We start from the raw sequence: 20,826 nt of genomic DNA, 5'->3' as shown, positions 1-20,826 counted from the left end.
CGCAGGTTTTGAGGTCGGGACGAGCCTCGAGCTCTGTCCTTAAGGGCACCGCTATATGCTGACTGGATTGAGCAAAGAGCACGCACTGTGGAGTTCAGTCAAACAGGTGAGCACAGTGCACCGAGTAGCAAGACGTCAGATAGTACTTGGCTGTCTGTCATCATGTGAAATTCGCAGCTTGTCCACAGCTACGGTCTTTCTGGCAGCTCTGACAAGTGTCACACATCTTGTGTGACACTAACACATTTTAAGTTACATTACCGCACGTGAAACTTTTTTTCACGCAAATCAGTGTACTTAAAAGCGCAGTGTATTACCAGTTTTTATGGTTTGTAGTGTCTGATATCTCGTTAGGTTACAGAAACACAAAGCAGACAGGGCACAGCAGCCTATGTGAGTTCAGCTATGCTTTGATGGTTCACCCTGATTGGACGGTGTTTTGCTTGTGTTACGTAGGTAGGTTGATTTGCCAACCTCCCACTGCACTAATTGGTCTGTATAGTACGCATGTGCGTGCGTGCAACCGTATGGCCTGCTCAACAAATCTGGCCCGGGAGCGCGGTGCTGTCCGGGTGAGTCCTGGGAGTATCCACATTGGAGCAGGCACAGTTTAAATGGAATAAAACTCAAAATGGACAAATGTGGGTCCCGAACATAAATATCACTCATATGTGTCTTCTCGTACATAAAAACATTCATGTCAAAGAAGTGATTGATTAAAATGCCAGCTCACATAAACAATCCCGTTTGTGCAAATAAGCATATTAAACATTGTACAATTTGCCGGTAGCTAGTGGAGCAGAAAGAAAAATTAAATCACCATCCGTTTGGTCTACAGGGAAGAAATTAGGAATGTTGGCTTTTTTTTCTGCCACAGAGCAACACTGATCCCTGGAAGAAAGAAGTGGAGCATAATAGAACAGAGGTATAATTTAGCACCATTTTGCACTAAGTATCGGTGCTCTGTTTTGCATCATTCCATTTTGTGTCAGTATGTTTTTTCAGGAGCAAATAATAACGTATGAAAACACAAAAAATGTTTTAAGATCCATAAAACAGTCCAGTTAACCTCAAATCTCTCGAGGGCCCAGGGAAGGGCAGGGCCGGACTGGGAACCACAACCGGCCCTGGCAAAGTGCTCGGCCGGACCCCCTCCCCACTTGGGGGGGTTGGAGATGCCACCGAGCTCTTTGCCGGGGCCGGTTTTAGGCCGATTTTGGTACAGGGCCAATTTTGCAGCTAAAACCGGCCCCAACCCGTGCGGCACACCGGGGGATTGCCCGGTGCCCGCTATGGCCAGTCCGTGCCTGGGGAAGGGTATGCCTAGAAGTGGGTCTTGTGCTCACTGTGCCACTGAATACAAGCTAGCCTGGCTGATGAAGGGTAATACCCCCGAAACAGGTCCCAGGATGCTGGTTTCCGGTTCAAGGAGGACCTGGTCTGGCAGTTCGGGCTGCACGGTTTCCATAGGGAGCAGGGAGAAGACTGATTTGCATATGGCTGGGTCCAAACTGGGGTGGAGTGGTGAGCAAAAAGCAATAGATTAAACCCAGATCTCCGACTAGAGGTGAATGTTTGATTTGTTCAGCATTCTGTCCATCATCTGTTCTTCTTGCCATGGTCTTAATGATACCAGGAGTCATAAATCTAGTTTCTATATGCACATAGAGAAGCTGGACAGGTTTCCCAGGCAATGTTTAAACACCCATGGAAAGTAAACACATAATATACCTTCATTGACGTATAGTCGGAACAGAAAATATTTCTGTTCCAGAAGCGCATATTGTCTTTAGGCAATGCCTTTAGCAGAAACAATGCTGCAGTAGGAGAACGTGTAATTAAGCAATAATTATCTTTGTTGTCCTGCTTCACTGCAATGGGCCTTCGTCAAAGAGTGATAGCTCTTTAACAGCAAGAGACACTTTCTTATATTTTCATGTGTACCAGAACCAATTTACTCAAAAAAAGCGCATTTCCTTTGCGGTTTGCTCATACTCAAGGTCCCACTATGCTGAGGCTTACGCATTATGGAAAGGCCGTCTTGTCCACTGCTATGTATTCAGCTTTTTTTAAGGTGTAATATCCAAATGATCAGTTCCCCTGCTAAATATGTTCATCAACTTTCTAAGTGGAGACCTGTGCTGGATGACCAACTTCATATTATACACCCTCTATAAAACACAAAAAAGTTCTTATTTGTAGATTTGTGGTTTAATAGTACACTTCAACTAATAACTAACTACACCCTGCCTACAGAAAGGCAGATTGCACCTTACACTAACGCTAGCATAAATATTTTAGCACAAATTAAAAATTAAATTTCTCATTCACTACCTTCAGTGGAACAAAATTCAAGCTGATAATTAACACGCTCTTAAAACGAATGCTCTTCTTAAGTTACCATAGCATTATAGCCCACTAACAAGGGCAATACCGGTTGGAGGTCTTCGACATGAGTTCTAGACCACAGCCACGAGCTCTTGCTCATTCTATTAACCGCATGCGCGCTAGCGGTTTTCCCGCTGCGCGCTGCGTTTTTTTAAAAAACGCGTTACATGACGAGCTGAGCTCGTCATGAGCGTACGAGCGTCGTCACTCATGACGAGCTCAGCTCGTCATGAGCGCGGAAGGGGTTAAAGAACTAAGTTGTACATTTCACCATTGTTCACCCATTGTTAATATATTTTCTTAGAGGGGGAATATCTCCCTTTACGCCAGAGAACCACTCTCTGGAAAGTCATGCTTGCTCCCTGCTCTCCCCCAGACTAACGCATGATTTCATTTAACCCCTTCCACGCGGATGACGAGCTGGGCTCGTCATGAGGTAGCCTCCTCGCACGCTGATGACGAGCCCAGCTCGTCACGTAAAGTGCGCTTTTAAAAATCTCAGCGTACGAGCGGAATTCCGCTCGCACGCATGCGGTTAACACCTCATCACTTTCAAACTACACCAGCCGCCACTGAAGGGTTTGGCCTTTTTTCGTAGCAGATGCAACAGTCTGAACTGTCTTGCTGTGGTATAACGGACACCGTGCTGCAGAAAATGACCATCTAATAATCTGGCACACCATGAAGACAGAACCCTAAACCCACTTGAGGTAACCAATGTGCCTGTACTAAATGATATTCCAGTTGTGCACATTCCTCCCAAGCTACCAAGGTCATCACCACTTGCATTCCGAGACATGCCCTGGAACCACGATGCAGCTGGGAAGCAGTCACAGAAAAGGACCCAAGGACCTGGGTGCAGTCATTGAAAAAGCATGCACAAAAACTATCTTCCATGCTCCTGCTTGAGGGTCATGGAGGAGACTGCTAGCCACTCCGATACAGAGAAAGAAGATATTCGCAGATCAGATGTCGAGGGATAGCAGACAGATAGCACATTCGCATTCAAACAAAACACAAGAAGCCGCTCGCAGAGCACTGCTCCCATGCAGTCATGGCTGCCACATTCCCTACACCCCTGTTCCTGTGCCGCTGCAAGACCTGCATTCATCTCACACTGCCTAAACCCTGCTCCCAGGGCAGATGTATGCCTCCTTCCCTTAACCATCCACAATCCTCTTCCCATGTTGGCTTGTATGCCACCTACTTCACAACCACCCAAAGTCTGAACTCAGACAGGCATGTCTGCCCTACATAGGCATGCCCGCCACTTGCCCTATACCCACCAGATCCCCTCACCTTCTTGAATATATGCCAGCTGCCTGCTCTCGAGTGAGACTCTTACACCTAAATCCAGGCAGGTATATTGGTCTTCCACCTACTGCCAACAAATGCAGTCATGTCTGCCGCCTGCCCTCCAAGCCCTGATACCCATGAATAGATGCATGTATGTCTGCCACCTGTCCCTCAACCATCTAGAACCTCCTCACACGCAGGCATGTCAGCCAGCTACCCACCACCCACACAACCCCGTGGCAAGTCTGGGTGCATAAAGAGATAAACAAAACGATGCAAATACATTTTGTATAGGGCAGATGTTGCTCAGTATTCATGATGCTTTCACAATTGCATGTTTTTCCATCCATAAACAACAAGCAGTTCCAGTGCTGTCACCTCCAAGTCAACTTTCCAGGATGTTACACTGAATTTGTGGTTCAATAAGGTCTAACTGTTTGACACAGAACCTAGTTCCAGTGACAGTGCACCCCTGAAACCCAGCATGGATCCCTCAGTGGTCATTTCCACCATACACTACATCCTTGTGCCTTTGTCATGCACACATATGCCTGGTCCAGAATGGCATGCTGCATGCACCACACGCTTGCACCACCTGATCCAAGTGGAGAGCTGGCTCGATTCTTAAGGTCCATCCCCTCCAGTGGGCCCTCCATGACATCTTGGTCTTCTATGCAAGTTAAACACTAGGTCAGCATTAAGAACATCCTCAGAAACGCAGAACAAACTTATGGCTATCCTTTGACATTTTCACCTATGGTGTACAGAACATACTTGTTCAAAAACCTTGTTGTGATGAAGATCATCTCAAATTACCCAACAACATCCACCCCATAGAAGACGGATGCTTCCAAAGTCTGCAAATCAGAGGATTCCCTGTCTAGGTTTGTAGTGTGTTCTCCATGAGCTGGATTACTCGGGAATCAAAGCCAACTGCGGACAGGGAATCATGTGTTTGCCTTACCTCGGGAACGCAGGTCACTCACCCCAAAAATCCCAAAAGCAACACTAGCCTCTCTTTCTCAGCATGCATACCCGCTGGATGACTGGTTGACAGCCAGGCAGTCTGTAATGACCCTGCAATGGCTCAGAATTAGGCAGCCATGTAATCTTTTTTAATTTGCCTGTTGGAGAAGGAGAGCTCTGAGGGAGTACAGCCCTAGATGCAGTGTCTCAAATTTGCTAAAAGTACAAGAGGTTCAAGGCTAGGAATAGATTCATTTCTGGAGGTAATGTTGGTAAGTCTGTATTTTATCCATGAATGTAAACCAGAAAGAACCTCTGAAGCAGGCACTGAAGCAACTCAAGATCACACGAAGGAGGCGGATCGCTTCACCTGCATGGAGGCACCAGGGCTGGTCTGAAAGTGGACCAGAAAAAGAGTTCTCCATCCAGGATTTGTCTGCTTAATAGCCTTGCTTGCTTGGTTCTCAGAGCCAATCAAATGCAGACTGTTTAATCTGAAGCATCTTGTATTACTGGAACTTTATATCTGAGCAGGTTGCAGAAAGACCACCTGATTTTCTTCAGGTTATAAGTGGCCAAGCCGAACGACGTGCTTTCTTTGTTTTACATACCATGTGGGCCCTTTGCCAGCAGTTTTGCATCCCTCGTTTCTTTCCAACTGTTTCTCTGCTACACTAGATTTCTGAACCGCTAATCAGCTTTGGCTGGCTGTTAGACGCAGCATCTGTAATTTTTCTTTATGATGGATCCTGCAGTTCACTTGTTTTTAAAGCTACTGATGTTTCTTGTCCATCATGTTGATCATGTCTCGATCTCTGACCTTCCATCACGAGTTCTGCGGAAGCTGCTTGACTCACACCCTCACTTTTACTAGGGTTTGTATTTTATCGAATCGCAGGAGGCTAATTGCACATTGGCTGCAGCACCTGGATTTGGTCGAGTCTCCCTGGTGTCACAGGTAACACTCAGATTCATTCTTCGCTATCTGTCCCTAGGGCGAGGTCAGTGCCTGTTCTGGTTGGTGTTTTCTTGTGCTGGTCAAGCTACAGGTGATTTGTAAGGTTGCCTTTCCTGTATTCCATGAGCTTGAGGTAGATTGAGCTATTTGGTGCAGCTATAAGAACTTTTTTGTTGTTGTAAATATTGCTGGATGCAGCTGTGCAGCCATATTTTTGGTGTTGTTGACATGAATGACAGAGTTCTAGTTCATTATAAGTCCAGCATCTGTACAAGTGATACTGAATGCCCGGGCACGTGTAGTGTGCCACTTAGCATTTGGCAATGCTTGTACAGTGGAGTTTAGGTCCATGCACAAATTATTGATAATTTTTGCGTGTAGCATTTACTGATTAGAATGGTCCTTGCCTTGGTATATTAGGAACTGTCTCTCACGGCTCACTATTACGTGGCAATCCACCCATTTTGACAGTCCCCCATGATCAGAAGGACAAAGGCAAGGAGAGCCCGACCAGCATGGGGTGTAACAAAAAGGTCTCTGTTGTGGTTTATTATTGGCCCCTTTAAGTGCATGCCAGGCAGCTCATGCCAGGAATGTTTTGAGTTCCTGGTCAGAGGGTTCCAGGCTGGTCAGTTGAGACCAGAGTAACTGAGGGGACAGCGGCATCGTTGGCAGTGTGTCGTTTCCTTAGCTAATAAAGACATCCTGCAATTACATCAACTCAGTGTCTTAACCCTGGCGACAAGGATGGGATCCTAACCCACACGTCCAAACCACAATGGATTAGCAATCCATTATACTTCCAATATGTACTGTTTTATTGGTTTTATTGTTACTTCCTTATGCATTTATTGCTCATTTTGCATGGTTATGTAAGGGGGATGTGTTGTGGTTTATTACTGGCCCCGTAAGTGCATGCAAGGGCAGCTCATTCCAGGAATGTTGAGTTCCTGGTTAGAGGGTACCAGGCTGGTCAGTTGAGACCAGAGAGACTGAGGGGCCAGCAGCATCGTTGGTGGTATGTCTTTTCCTTAACTAACAAAGACATCCTGTAATTACATCAACTCAGTGTTTTAACAGGCTCTCCATCACCGATGCTAAACTACAGACTTGCCACTAGTATCTCCCATGCCTACAGTTGTCAGACACGGTTCAGAGTAGTGTACAAAAACAGACTGGGCCCTAAGCCCTTGAGAACTATCCTCAGGGTGCGGAGACTGACTTTTTCCTAACACCGCGATGGTTACAAGGTCAGGTGTATGTAAAACTATGGAGGCCAACAGTGAGCACCAGAAGCAAAGATTCAATCATAGGGATACATGAAAGGGCATGCCGTCTCTGCACTGGCTTGCTTTGGTGCAGCTCACGGTCACATCCATAGAACAGCAACACTTCTAGTGTTTGTGAAAGTGTATAGTGGATATTGGTATTGGGTACCAATTGAAACCATTGACACCAGAAAATTCCACCCCTATTTTTCATGAACATTACAGTTTCAAGGTACTCTTGAAAATACATTATTATTTGAATTGGTGTGATAAATCTCATGGTGGTGTCTGCAGACCCAATTATACACGGGGGAGTGGGTCTCATGTGCAACACCCATGTGGTGCTTTCGGATAGGACTATGATACATAGAGGGGTTCTAAGGCACGCTCACCATCTTTTGCTGGTGAATTCTGGTGCAGTGCTCCGGCCCACGACCATCGTTGCTGGCGTATCTCTGCCCATGTCTTCTTGGCGGACCGCTGGATGACTGCTTCATAGCGTTCCTGGAGGCAAAAAGCAAAGAAGATTCTTTAGCACGTATGGACATATGACCATACTACACACACGGCACATCTCGTGCTATGTAACAAAGTAGCGGTTTTCTGGAAACTATCAATGGATATTGATGTATCATAGAGGGGTGGGGTGATGCGTTGTGGTGTGACTGCAGCGGAGCAGGAAAAAACTCTAATATTATGGAAGCGATGAGCCAAAGTCTATAGAATAAAAGCTCACAGCCAGCCTGTTGTATGTGGAAGCAGACACGACGAACACAGACTAAACAAAACCAAAGACTATGGTTCTAACACTGTGGAACATCATCAACAAATCACCTGTTCCACTGGCCTCAAAATCCAAGAGCAGCGGCAACGCTGGTGGACAGAGTACAACATGGACGACTTCTCGTGGTCTGTCGTTTGCATTTCATTCCCCATGCAAATGTGGTTGTCAAATGGTGGCACTTACTAAAAAAAAAATTCAAAGGTTCGCTCTGTTCCTCTTTGCCAATCACAGAGTGGCCCCCACCAGATCACTCTTCATGGGTAGAGCAGACCACTGCAAAGCGCAGTGTACTCCCTACGTAGCCACTTATCAAACTTCAGAGACTGAATAACCAAGCTGGGCTTTAAACCAGAGCACCCAGAACAAGACCGTAATAGGAAGCGGGAGGTAACAAACCACTCAAACATGCCCATGAAGCACAACTAATTAAAATATACAATAAAAAGAAAAATCACTCTTGGAATGATCTGGTTGTTGTAACACCTGCATAAGACTGTTTTAATGGCTACTAGAATCACAGTTGGAGATAATTACTTACATTTTTCAGGTGTTAAATGTTTAAGCCAGCAGCTACATACATATAAATAGCTTGTGAACAAGGCCACATGTTGCGGCTGAAACACCAGGGTTCTCAAACTGCCCCTGCCTCATCCCACTACTCTTCCCTACACCCCAGAGACCCCGCCCACTCCAGCACATCCACAGAGACAGTCCGCCAAATCTCAAAAGGTCAACAAGCCCGTCCTCCTAATTTGACCCATCCTCCACATCTACTTGAACCCGCTCGACCGCCTTTGTCCCCCAATAACACTAGAACTCACCCAGACCTTAGAAGGTCGATTTCACGCCATTGCGCAACGCACCCTCCTCCTGGGGTACAAAAAGGAAACAACATGCTCTACACCAGTAGCAATAGACATCTTAGCTTAAACTCGACCGTCACTGCTCTGGCCAACCAGCCCCTTGATGACCTCACCACATACACATCACACTGGCTAAAAACAAAACTATTTTGGGGGCTTATAAAGACAAGCATTGCCATAGTAATCCCTGAATGGACTAGAACTACTTTGCGTGTGGATGTGCTTCTTGTGAAAGTGAAGAACGCTGTCACTCACAGTGAATGAAGCAGCGTAATGCTTCACTAGAACTCCAGCTTGAAACCATTTCCCGGGACCTGAACAAAATCCTCACCAATCTCGACAAGGCACAAAGTCCCCAACAATACCCCACCAGGTCTCCCCCTTCATACAACTCCCTCCTCCACCAGTGCCCCACTAGGCCCGCTGCTTTCCCTGAGACACAAGTACAGAGACCCTCTAGAAGGGAGAAGGAAGACCTGTCACAAAAAATCCTAAGAAACACAGACCGCGGCACTAGAGCTCAAACTCACTCAAATACGGACATTGAGCCCGTCTCCAATAGACCTACGAGGACTGAAGCCACAAAGTCTGACAAAGAAGCAGCCGATTTAACCTCCTCGTATGACACACCCACCTTTGAGTTCCCTAAATCCAAAATCCAAGTGATCACGGGTCTCGGAAGAGACCCGCCATGCACTAAATTCCCCAGACGCCTTTCCTCACCGCCCTTCCCAGAGCTCCCAAGGAAACGATCACTAGCACTAAAGAGCTTTCCACCAACTGCATGCTCATCAACTGCAGATCGGCATCCATGCATGCAACCGAACTAGCAGAAGCCATTATCTCGCAGGACGTTGACATTGCATTCATCACAGAGACCTGGCTCAATGAGCACTCCTCACCATGCCTAGACATGCTTGTGCCCCCAGGTTTTTCCATTATCAACAAAAACAGAAAAGACCAACGAGGGGGTGGAGTTGCCATCATCCATAAAGATAACATCTCCATCATGGAAATAGACTCGTGCAAATACAACACCTTTGAATGCCTTACCGCAAACATAAAAACCAAAGATAATGGATCAATGCTCTGTCACCTTCTGTACCAACCACCGGGCAACACCTCAGCTTTTGGGGAACAACTATCAGACCCGATTGCTCACTGTGCTCTTGGAGACTCCAACTCCTTAATTCTTGGTGATCTTAACCTGCGATGGAATGAAACACATAATCCTCTAATCCAAACGCTATCCAATCTTCTCTGTGACAATCTTACACAACACTGCCCAGAGGAGACGCATTACAAAGGAGCCACCCTAGATGCCATTATCGCCAAACGAGACGCAATCTCGATCGAACACGTACTCTCCGTTGACTGGTCGGACCACCACATGATCCTATTCCATATCAACCAACATATTCTCTCTCAACCACCGTTGCAAGACCCCCGAAGTGGGTCAGAAACCTCTATCAGATTCCCATGGAAGCCCTCGAAGAAAGGATAAGCGCACTCCTGCCCTGCCCCAATGACCACCTCTCCACTACCGATCTCACTACTCGGTATAACTCGAACCTGGAGACTATGCTGGACCAACTCGCTCCCCGAAAACTGAAAAAAGGCTTAGCCATTCAGTCCAGGTCTTGGTTCAACACGGACTCGATTACCGAAAGGAGAAACCTAAGAGCCATAGAAAGAAGCTGGAGGAATAACCCTTGCTCCTCTCTCCGCGAAGAACTCAAAACAGCCCGCAGGGAATACAACAATCACATAAAAAACAAGAAATTAGCTTTTTTTTGCTCTGTGCAGGATAGCGCAAAAAATAGACCCAGAGAGCTCTACAGCATCATTAGACAACAAACCTCCAAGCCGGTGGCCTCCTTAATTCAGGCATCCAACGAACTTTGTGACAACTTCGCCAACTTCTTTAATGACAAGATCACGAAGATCGAACTCTCTCTGGAAATCATTAACACTCGACCCACCAAGAGCACCATGCCCGGGATGGTCATTGTCGCTCCTGGCTCCGCCTCCAATTCTTGGCTAAGTTTCCGCCCCATCCAAGATCATGAGATAGTCACACTGATCTCCACTCCAAAACCCTCTTCCCATGTCCTTGACCTCATTCGACCCCTACTAACCTAAAAACTGAAGCTCTCCCTAGCACCGCTTTGGTGCACAATAATAAACAGCTCCATGGAAAATGGAGTCGTTCCAGACTGCCTTAAAGTAGGTCAAGTCACACCCCTGCTGAAAAAACCTGGCCTTGACACGACGGATTTGAATAACTTTAGACCTGTATCTAACCTTCCCCTTCTATCCAAAATCCTAGAGAAATGTGTTCTCCAACAGCTTACCCAACACCTGGATAACATCAATTTCTTGGACTCCCGTCAATCTGGCTTCAGAAAAGGCTGCAGCACTGAAACCGCGATCCTCAACATCATAGACTATATCCACCACTCACTAGACTCTGATCAATGCTGCCTCCTCATTCTCCTCGACCTATCGGCAGCATTTGACACAGTAGACCATAAACTCCTCATCAGGGCTCTCCAAGAAAGAGCCAGTGTTGGTGAAGTGGTCCGCCAATGGTGTTCCTCATTCCTGCACAATCGCACTCCAAAAAAAAAAAAAAAAAAAAACTTTGCTTCTAACTCTCACCCTATCAACAAAGGAGTCCCTCAAGGCTCAGTGCTCTCCCTGCAACTCTTTAACATCTACATGGAGCCCCTCACCAAACTACTCAGAGCAGCCAACATCCGCTTCCATCTCTACGCAGACGATACTCCGATATATCTGGAAATCTCCTCCCTGAGTGACATTCAAAGACTCAATAACGTACTGAATGATGTCCAACACTGTCTGTCTTCGAATCATCTTAAGCTAAACCCCGACAAAACCGAGATTCTTCTCATCTTGAACAAAGAGAAGAACCCTCAAATTGCAGAATGGCTGAAAGCCGTGGATGCGCTCAACAGGAATCTCACCCTAGCTGACTGTCAAATCACTTGGTATCACACTAGACCGGAAACTAAACATTACCATACACATCAAGAATTCGGCTAAGAACGCCTTCCTTAACCTCAAACTTTTGAACAAAATAAAACCCTTCATCCCGCCTGGTGATCTCAAACAGGCCACCCAAACCCTGGTACTGTCAAGGCTGGACTACGGGAATGCAGTCCTCTCAGGAATTGCAAAGTCACACCTAGCTCCCATCAGAACTACTCTGAATGCGGCAGCCAGAATGGTCACCGGAATCGCGAAATTTGACCAAATCTCTCCGGCTCTCAGTGAACTTAAGTGGCTCCCAGTTGAAATTAGGATCAGCTTCAGAATAGCGTGCCTCACTCATAAAGCCCTACATACCGGCAAACCCGAATACCTGGCGGCCAAACTCAAAAAAGCCGGTCAGGCCAGGAACCTTAGAAGCTCTAACTCCCTCCTTCTCATCCAGCCAAAAACTTGAAAAATAAAAACTGCGACTCGTTCCTTTGCCGGAAGCGCGCCTAAAATCTGTAACTCCATTTCCCCCACATCAGAATCATCCCCTCCTTTGTAAAATTCAAAAGCCAACTCAAAATCCTGTTCCTCAACCGAGCCCCAGGGAGTCGATAGGAGCTCTCAGAGTGGAGGTACAGACTCTTATTTTCCGCTCCGTCACCACCTCAGTGAGAATACGAAACAGATGTTCCCTCGACTACGAAGCTGAGCCCTCAACATCGTCATGCATTTTGTCACTTTCTTGTAGTTTGTTTTCTTCGCAATGTATCCTCTGTAAAGCGCTCCAATACCCTCGGGTCAGGCTAGCGCTATATAAAACTACTAAAATAAAAATAAGTATATATATATATATATATATATATATATATATATATATATATATATATATATATATATATATATATATATATATATATATATATATATATATATATATACTCATGCTCTCACTCCCATAGGAAAGGACCAGCACTCACGTTGGGTAAATCCTTGATTATGGATTTATTAGTGCACATATATTGTAATGGCGCGTCAATTGTAATCGAGCTCATAGTCTCACTTCCTCCATATTACTGCCCTGGTTTGCGCTTAAAGAAACCACTGCCTAAAAGAAGGGAAACCCTAGCATGAAAATTACTTATTTCATCAAAAGCCCCGTGCTCAGTACAACGATTAATGTTGTTCACACAAAAAGCAGCATTGTGCTAATGGGGAACTAGTAGCTATCTGTGATGAGCAGCATTTCTAAAACGAAAAAAATACCCCAACAGTTCGGATATGCTTCAAAAATGTTAATTAAGTAGAAGATGGTGTCAGCTGGATTACATCACCAGAAGAGTGCTATAACCAATAGCATGAGGCGACAGAAATATTTCTCTGGCTGGTGCGAACCCCATTTTATGTATATTTAAAAAAAATGGTACCAATAGGTATTGCAGATAGCTGCAATGCTGAGCCGTACATAAAACTGCACAAGATTGTTCACAGCACTTCGATTGCAGTCTTTACGCAGGAAGTCTCTTACTGTAATTAAAAAACATCTGGATGTAGAAACAAGCTTTGGCAAAGAAACACAGACTAAAAATAAAACTATTTTTGGGGGCGCAATCAAGCACTCTTCAATATAGAAAAAAAAAATCACACTGGCTAAAAACAAAACTATTTTTGGGGCTTATAAAGACAAGCATTGCCATAGTAATCCCTGAATGGACTAGAACTACTTTGCGTGTGGATGTGCTTCTTGTGAAAGAGCGAATGCTGTCGCTCACAGTGAAGGGAGCCAATAGCGGAAGTGGGTTAACCCACTGCACCATGCTATACGCTGCAGTGGCGTAGCTAGTCCTATGGGCGTCCGTGGGGGTCTCTGCATTTGCTGCCCCGCAGCGGCCACCGTTAAGAGCGGGGTGGGGGTGCTGGCGAGTATTTTCTCTGCACTGAGAAGCGGGGGCGCTGTTGCCGTCTTACAATGACTGGTGATAGTGGGGGGGGGGAGGACGTCGCCTCCAAAACTTGTGCCACCCGGCGACCCCCTGGCCTCCCTAGCTATGCCACTGATACGCTGCAGTGGGTAGGAGTAAAACAGCAGACCAATGGTGGCAGGTGGCTGGCTGAATGCCCATATTGTTAAGTATATTACGTACATCATTTTATTAAAATCAAAAGGACTTGTGACTTGTGTAACCCGAAACACCCAGGTGCTCTGCCGATCAAACACGGCCACTAAAACACCAAGCACAGAGTGAAAGCCCTGGTGCTCAAACCGGCCGTTCACAGCTTATCACCATGGTGACATCCGCACAAACAGAAATGTGCACACAGACCTTTCACTTGGAAAACTCCTATCCACTTACAACGCAGAAACAGCAACAGACTTTCGCAGCACTCAATGAGAATGAAAGAAAACAACTTTTAAAGGGGAGGTCTAGCCACATGTCTACATTTTGGCTTGGAGGCTCGCAGAGTTAGTACTTAGTAGGTAGAAACAATTGCAGTGGCATTGCCCGACACTAACTATTGAACAGGAAGTGGCTTGTTTCAAATATCCTTGCTGTGCCAAAGGAATTCGTCCTGTGAAGTGCATGAAATGAGAGGTGTCCATTCAGTGCAAGCGTGAACACAAGGAATTCTTTGTATCCCAAAGGATTCATTGCCATCTTGGATCAAGAGGAACTGCATTCACAAACTGAAACAGAGCATTTGTTCTGCTGTAGTTTTTCTCGGTTAATGACAATGGAATGTATGGGCAGAAGAGCCTTTGCCCATAAATAGTAAGAGCTCATCACCAAACACGTTTGTTAACAATGAAATGTAATAGTCAGCCCTTAGACAACTGTGTTTTTCAACGAGAGAGATGGCAATAAGGGTACAATTCTTAAACCATTCCTTAGCTCATGTACAGAGTTAAGCAACTCTGTGAGATCTGATTGCAGCAGCCATCTTGGAACAGGAAAATTTCATGTTCAAAGCACAGAAGTTAAGATCACAAGCTCGGCAGCCCTCATGAAATGACTGCAACATGGTTTCAGTATACATGAACCAGTAGCAAAGCTTAACCCAGAAGCACAAATGAGTCTAAATACCAACTAGAAGGAGTCCTGTTTGTGTGTTTGAAACAAGAATAAACTTTTAAGCTAACCTGTTGTATCTCAGCAAGTTTCTCATAAACCGTTTTTTTTTTGCCACATCTCTCGGTCACGCCAAGAAGAATGGAAACTAAACAGAGACATGCCTTTTATCTCTGCTCGTCTTTTCCTTCACTCAAAAGTAATACAAACAAGGCTGAGTTGGCCGAGCTAAGTACACCAGACTGTCTTTATTTATTTATTTATTTATTTAAAACATTTATATAGCGCATCTGTCACCTGGCAGGTATCCTGGCGCTGAGAGATTACTCCTAAAATGAAAAAAAGTAAAAAATAACGAGAGACTAGGAACGGGTGAACGGGTCCCCATTTTAACAATATATGTCAACTGAAAAGGATGGAAAACTCATACTCACATTTCCACGGCTTAGAACATAAATTGACTGCATACATTTGTGACAGGAAATAGGGGCTAATCACTGATTTTAAATAAAGACTAGCATGCTAGCCGAGCGCGCGGACTGCGTCAGCCCTGAGCACCATCCGGATGGGGGGAAAAACACTTCCGTCACTTTCCCATGCAGTAGCCGGTGGAAACGTACATTTCCGCTCCGCGCTTCCTTTGCGGACTTGCTATTTTTAATATATCCTGTTTTGCTATTTGTATTATTTTTGTTATTCTACCCTGTTTTTAAACTAGGGATTCTTTGGCCCTTCACTCCCACTGTAATTGGGACTCACCGCTGTTTTGAGCGGGTCCGGTTCCTCGGGTGGGGTTATTTTTCAGCCGCCATCTTTGAGTGGTGTCGTTTGATTAGGCGCCATCACCTGCGAGCGCTCTAGTGCGCAGGATCTATAGAGGGACACCTACTTAATGCTCACTTCTGAGCGCAGCGGTATCGCGCAGCGGGCGCGCCTTCGCTTAGCCTGAGTCTTGCCAGAGTCCTGCCCGTCTGCGCCCGTCCGCGTCAGGACGCGCCGGACTCGCCGGTCATGACAGGATCTCGCGCTGACAGTATTGCGGTGAGTGCGTTGATCAGCTATTCGAGAGATGATTTACTGTCTTTTAGACAGAAGGGCTCCAGCTGTGATGTGGCTCCTGTGAGTCCTCTGTGTGGCCCCTACCAGTGTGTATGCGGTAAGTGGTCGCTCTGTACTCCCGCTCTTTCCCGCTCTATGGGTAAGTCGTTAGCACCCAGGAATTAATGCTCCTCACGCAAGCTTAGTATTTGGAACCTGAAAGTCAGGTCACTGGTGAATCATTACCAAGCTATCTATGACCTTATTAAGGATGAGTCACCTGATATTTTTTGTATTACCGAGACTTGGCTGCAGGAGGCTGATACAGCTATCCTCAACCTGGCTTTTCCGCCGGAGTATTCGGTATACACGCTTAATCGCCCCACTAGAGGTGGGGGAATAGCGCTTGCTGTTAGGTCCTGCTACCCCTGTGACTGGAGAGGCTTAAAAATTCCAGGCTGTGAAAGTGCCTCTTTCCAGATTTCAATCAGCCCTCAGTTTTCCTTCTCTGGCATGTTGATTTACCGCCCACCGGGTAGTGATGTGGCGTTTAGGGAGGCTCTTCCAGATGCTATAAGTATGCTGGCTGTAGGATGTGCTAATTTTTCCATTCTAGGGGACTTGAATCTCCACTTTGAGAGCTTGACCGCCCCTGCTGTTAGTAGTACTTTGGCCTACCTGGAGGCCTTTCAATTGCATCAACTGGTCACCTACCCCACTCATGTGGGGGGACATACCTTGGACCCTTTCTTTACGAACCTTACAGAGGCAAGGGTTCTAACATCTACCCCTCTTGCCTGGACTGATCATTTTTTAGTGACAATCCAGTACCCACTGTATGAGTCCCCCTCTAAACCCATGGCCAGAGTCATTCCTAGACGACACTGGAATAAACTCAGATTAGAGGATCTGTATCGTACTCTGTCTGAGGACCCACTCGGCCCGTTTGACAACGTGGAAATGGGCTACAACCTCTTTTGCGAGTGGATCACCCGAGCTCTGGACTCCCTCATTCCGGTGACTCTGAGCAAATGTGGCTCAAGGGACCCCAGTCCCTGGTACGATGGTTCCTTACGTTTATTAAAAAGTACATGCAGACGTGCTGAAAGAGATTGGCGGAAAGCCTATGACATTAGTAAAAAAGCGTCATATCTTGCCACCATTAAAACCTATCACCGCGCTGTCTGCAGAGCTCGTGCGGCATTTTACTCTGGAGTTCCGCACCAGCTCTAACCCCTCCAAATCCATCTTTAAGGCTCTTAAAGATCTGATGGCAAAAAAGACCCCAACTAGCGATATCTGTTCTATTTCACACTGTGAGGCCTTGGCGAGCTTCTTTCTCGAGAAGGTCCAAGCCATCCACCGAGCCTTCCCTACTCCTACACTGTACACCGGACCGTCTCTCAGTCCTGAGGAGCATATTGTCTTGCATTCCTTTCCTTGCTTACTGCCTGAGAGTTTTAATCAACTGGCCCAGCATACTAAGTCTGGCTCTCCGGCAGATCCGTTGAGACCGGCTCTGTTCAGGGACCCGTCATCCTTTGACTTTTTTCCAGTGTGCTCTCTGATTAATCTTTCGCTTGCTACTGGCATGGTTCCCGCCAAGTGGAAGCATGCGGTGGTGATGCCCATCTTGAAGAAGCCTGGTTTAGATCCTCCTAAACTTGAGAACCACCGCCCGATATCGCTTCTCCCGTGGCCGGCGAAAGTAGCAGAGGCACATGTGAATAGGGCCCTTTCCGACCATCTTTCGCGTGCAAATATTCTGGACCCTACGCAGAATGGTTTCCGTGCTGACCACAGCACGGAGACAGCCCTTCTTTCCATGGTGGAACACCTGCGCATGGTGTTAGATTTGGGTCAAACGGCGGCGCTCGTTTTATTAGATCTTAGCGCCGCTTTTGACACCGTCTCTCATAAGATTCTTCTCCAGCGCCTGGAAGAAGCGGGCATCATAGGGACTGCCCTCCAGTGGTTCCGCTCTTTTCTTGCCGATCAATCTTTTTGCGTGGCTATTCCGCCCCTTCAGTCCAAATCCCATCCCTTGGGCCATGGGGTTCCCCAGGGTTCCTCGCTGAGCCCCACGTTGTTCAATCTTTACGTGAGGCCGTTGGCTGATGTCGTCAAGCAGTGGGGCATGACTATGGTCTCATATGCTGACGACACTCAGCTGGCGGTCACGCTCAGCGGGGACTCTGACCTGGATGCCCCTAGGTTCCAGAACGGACTGAGGGCGCTTGCCAGCTGGATGAACTCCAACTGCCTCCAGCTGAACGCAAAAAAAACCGAGATAATGATCATCGGCAAGCAGGTGGAACTATGGGGCGACACTTAGTGGCCTCTGGAACTTGGGACCACCCCGATCCCGGTAACGGAGATAAAAAATCTCGGGGTGTGGTTAGATTCTGCCCTTAGTTTTGTCTCCCACACTAAGAGAACTGCCGCATGCTGTTTTGGAATTCTGCGAGGTTTAAGACCAGCCTTGAAATTCTTCGATGCCTCGACCAGGCAGCATGTGTTGCAGGCAACGGTGGTCTCCAGGCTTGACTACGCTAGTTCCCTCCTGGTAGGGGTGAATCAGGCTGAAATTGCACGATTACAACGTGTTCAGAACGCAGCAGCCAGAGCAGTGGTGGGTCTGCCTAGGTTTTGTTCCGCTGCCAACACTCTGCGTTCCCTTCACTGGCTACCAGTCAAGCAGAGGATTCAATTTAAAGTGCTCTGCCTGTCCTACAAAATTCTTAAAGGCTCTTCTGCCCCGATTCTTATGAATCTTTTGTCTCCGTATGTCCCTGCCCGTCCTTTAAGATCCTTATGCCAGGATCTAGCAGTGGTCCCTCGGTTAAGTTCAGCCGAGCTGGAGGCCGCTCATTCCGAGTTCGGGCTGCGGCCCTGTGGAACTCTCTACCTTTAAAGATACGTGCGCTGGATGATCTCCTTTTATTCCGTAGGGCCATTAACACCTTTTTATTTCCTTAAGTTTGTTAGTTTTTTAGTTTGCTGCCTTCCTAGTTGTGTTGTGTTGTGTTGGTTACCCTGTCAAGCGCCAGGACGCTCCTTTGCTGGAGCAGCTGTGCGCGATACAAATTTCCATAACACAACCATAACATAACATGTAGCTGCAAATGGTCCTAACCCGCTCAGAAAGGTAGGAGAACTGGGAATTAAAACGTTTTGTGCCCTCTACCAAAAAAACCTCAAAATGCTTTGCTCTATAAATGTCTTTTTGTACATACAGACATGCCTCATTCCCTGCAACATTTATTTTCTTCTTTTGTTCTCTACAGCAGAGACCATTTCATTTTAAAATCTGCAGTGATTGGAGGTCACTGGTGCCATGTCCCTGTGATGAGGGACTTCCTGAATCTAAAAAGGTCTTCACGTATAATTTAGCAGAGCAAAAATACTAGGAGTCTCTTCTGCTTCAAGAAGTCACCTGGAGCCCGCTCACTACTTCAATTCTCACAGAGGTGAGCTCAAGCCAGGTTCGATATTTAAGCGGCAACACAGTGAAAGAAGAAACCCAAAAGAAGATTACATCTATTTCAAGGCGATTCACTTAACAGACCCAGTCCCACTCAAACTTTCAAAATGTAGAACATCTCCATGATATCAAAAAAAGTCCCAGGGAGGAAAAGGCAACTCTGGTTACGCATATGGCGGTAGCCATCATTTGAAGGGGCTATCGGTAAAGAGAAACAAACAGTTCTCTTTACCTATTACCGCATCAATTACAATCACCAATCAATAAGCATTCTAGAATGTTCCTTTGTTTGATGATGTCAGCTTGGGCTTTGAGACATACTGTGACATCATTCACAGGACGGTTCCCAATGTATTTGCGGATCTAGCACTTTTCTCCAATAAAATTAAAAAAGTTCCCCATACAACGGAATTTAACGTATTTAAATCATAAGTGCAGACAGATGCGAGGAGCGGAGGAAGGGGTTTGGGATGTAGGGCATCGAACATGCATCCACCTCCACACAGTCATTCTAGGCCTACTGAAGGGCCAGGGAGACACTGTCAAAAACGGAGGCTCAATTACACAATCACCTTGTTTTTCTCATATTTTAGCCTTTGCCGCTCTTCTAATACTGCTCTGCGCTTGTCCGCCTTCAGCCTCTGCTCCTCGAGCCTCTTCCGCCTGTCCTGCAGCTGCTTCTCCCGGAGCTGTTTGGCTTTTTCTTCTTTCTCCAACCAGACAGATTTCTTGGCAGCTGACAAAAAGAAACAGGATGGATCAGAATTCTAAATGTCCACAGATGCTGTGCGACTTCTCGTAGCGATATTGTTACTTGCATAGTAAACATCACACAGAAAATCATCAAAACCCTTTTACGAATCGAATGTGTAATGTGTGGTCAGACACCCCCAGCAGACACTGTTCCTTATGAGTTGAGTGACATTTTTACACAGTAACAGTAGTCGTGGGTGGTAAACTCCGCTCGCAGAGTTTTTCCCACTCTGTGTAGAGCACGGAGTTCCAAAAAACTCCACGTAACAGTGAGGAGCAGAGTTTTTCCTCGTTTGCGGCTCTCCAACATTAAGATGGCAAGCGTGAGCGAGGAAAATCAAACGCTAGACCACCTCCCGGCGAGACTTCTCAACGTGGGCAGTCACAGCAGGTTTCTGCCACTCACGTTGAGAAACCAGCCTCTTCCTTTCTACTTGAGCAGCAGCTTCCTTAACTTGAGCAGCAGAATGAAGCTGCGCCCTCTTGCGCTGCATGTGGTGCCTGCCGTTCACACTAATTTTACAGCGCGACAAACATCCAGCTCTAAAAATCAGCACAACTTCGCCGCTTGTGGAACTCTACAGAGGGCTGCGCTCCACCCAAGCATAAGTAACAGTATTATAATTGTGTATACTCTTAACACGAAGGCCCTCCTTCGTGTTAAGAGTATACACAATTCAGGAGAGGCTGATCATATGGGCGAGCACACAAAAGGGTACCTGGTAAAAAGATGTTTAGAACGCACCATGCGACGGGCTAAGCACAACAGGTAGGTAACCGGAATTCTGTGACCACAGCATTTTCAGCATAATTAAGCCTTTCTGAACCTGCCACATAATCCACCATCTGATGCATATTTTGCACACTTAAGAAAATTGTGTAGGAGAGGAGCTGGTGGGTGGTTTGCACGTGTATGTTAGTTCTCAAACACAGGTTGGCAGTACCAACTCAACAATTGTT

At 46.4% G+C, this 20,826-nt stretch overlaps 1 protein-coding gene across 9 annotated transcripts in view; it reads right to left on the bottom strand.

Moving 5' to 3' along the window:
- MAP7D1 (MAP7 domain containing 1) overlaps positions 1–20,826 on the bottom strand; it is a 294,703-nt gene that overhangs the window by 74,595 nt on the left and 199,282 nt on the right. For all 9 annotated transcript variants that reach the window (XM_078681185.1, XM_078681183.1, XM_078681186.1 and 6 more), the window contains exons 4-5: positions 19,686–19,849; positions 7,269–7,380 (exon numbers count right to left, since the gene is read on the bottom strand). In XM_078681185.1, coding sequence (XP_078537311.1) covers positions 7,269–7,380; positions 19,686–19,849 — 276 coding nt within the window. The remainder of the gene's footprint in view (positions 1–7,268; positions 7,381–19,685; positions 19,850–20,826) is intronic.

The sequence above is a fragment of the Lissotriton helveticus genome, chromosome 3_1 (assembly GCF_964261635.1).
Source record: "Lissotriton helveticus chromosome 3_1, aLisHel1.1, whole genome shotgun sequence".
Classification (NCBI taxonomy): domain Eukaryota; kingdom Metazoa; phylum Chordata; class Amphibia; order Caudata; family Salamandridae; genus Lissotriton; species Lissotriton helveticus.
This window is presented reverse-complemented; position numbering and strand designations above follow the sequence as displayed.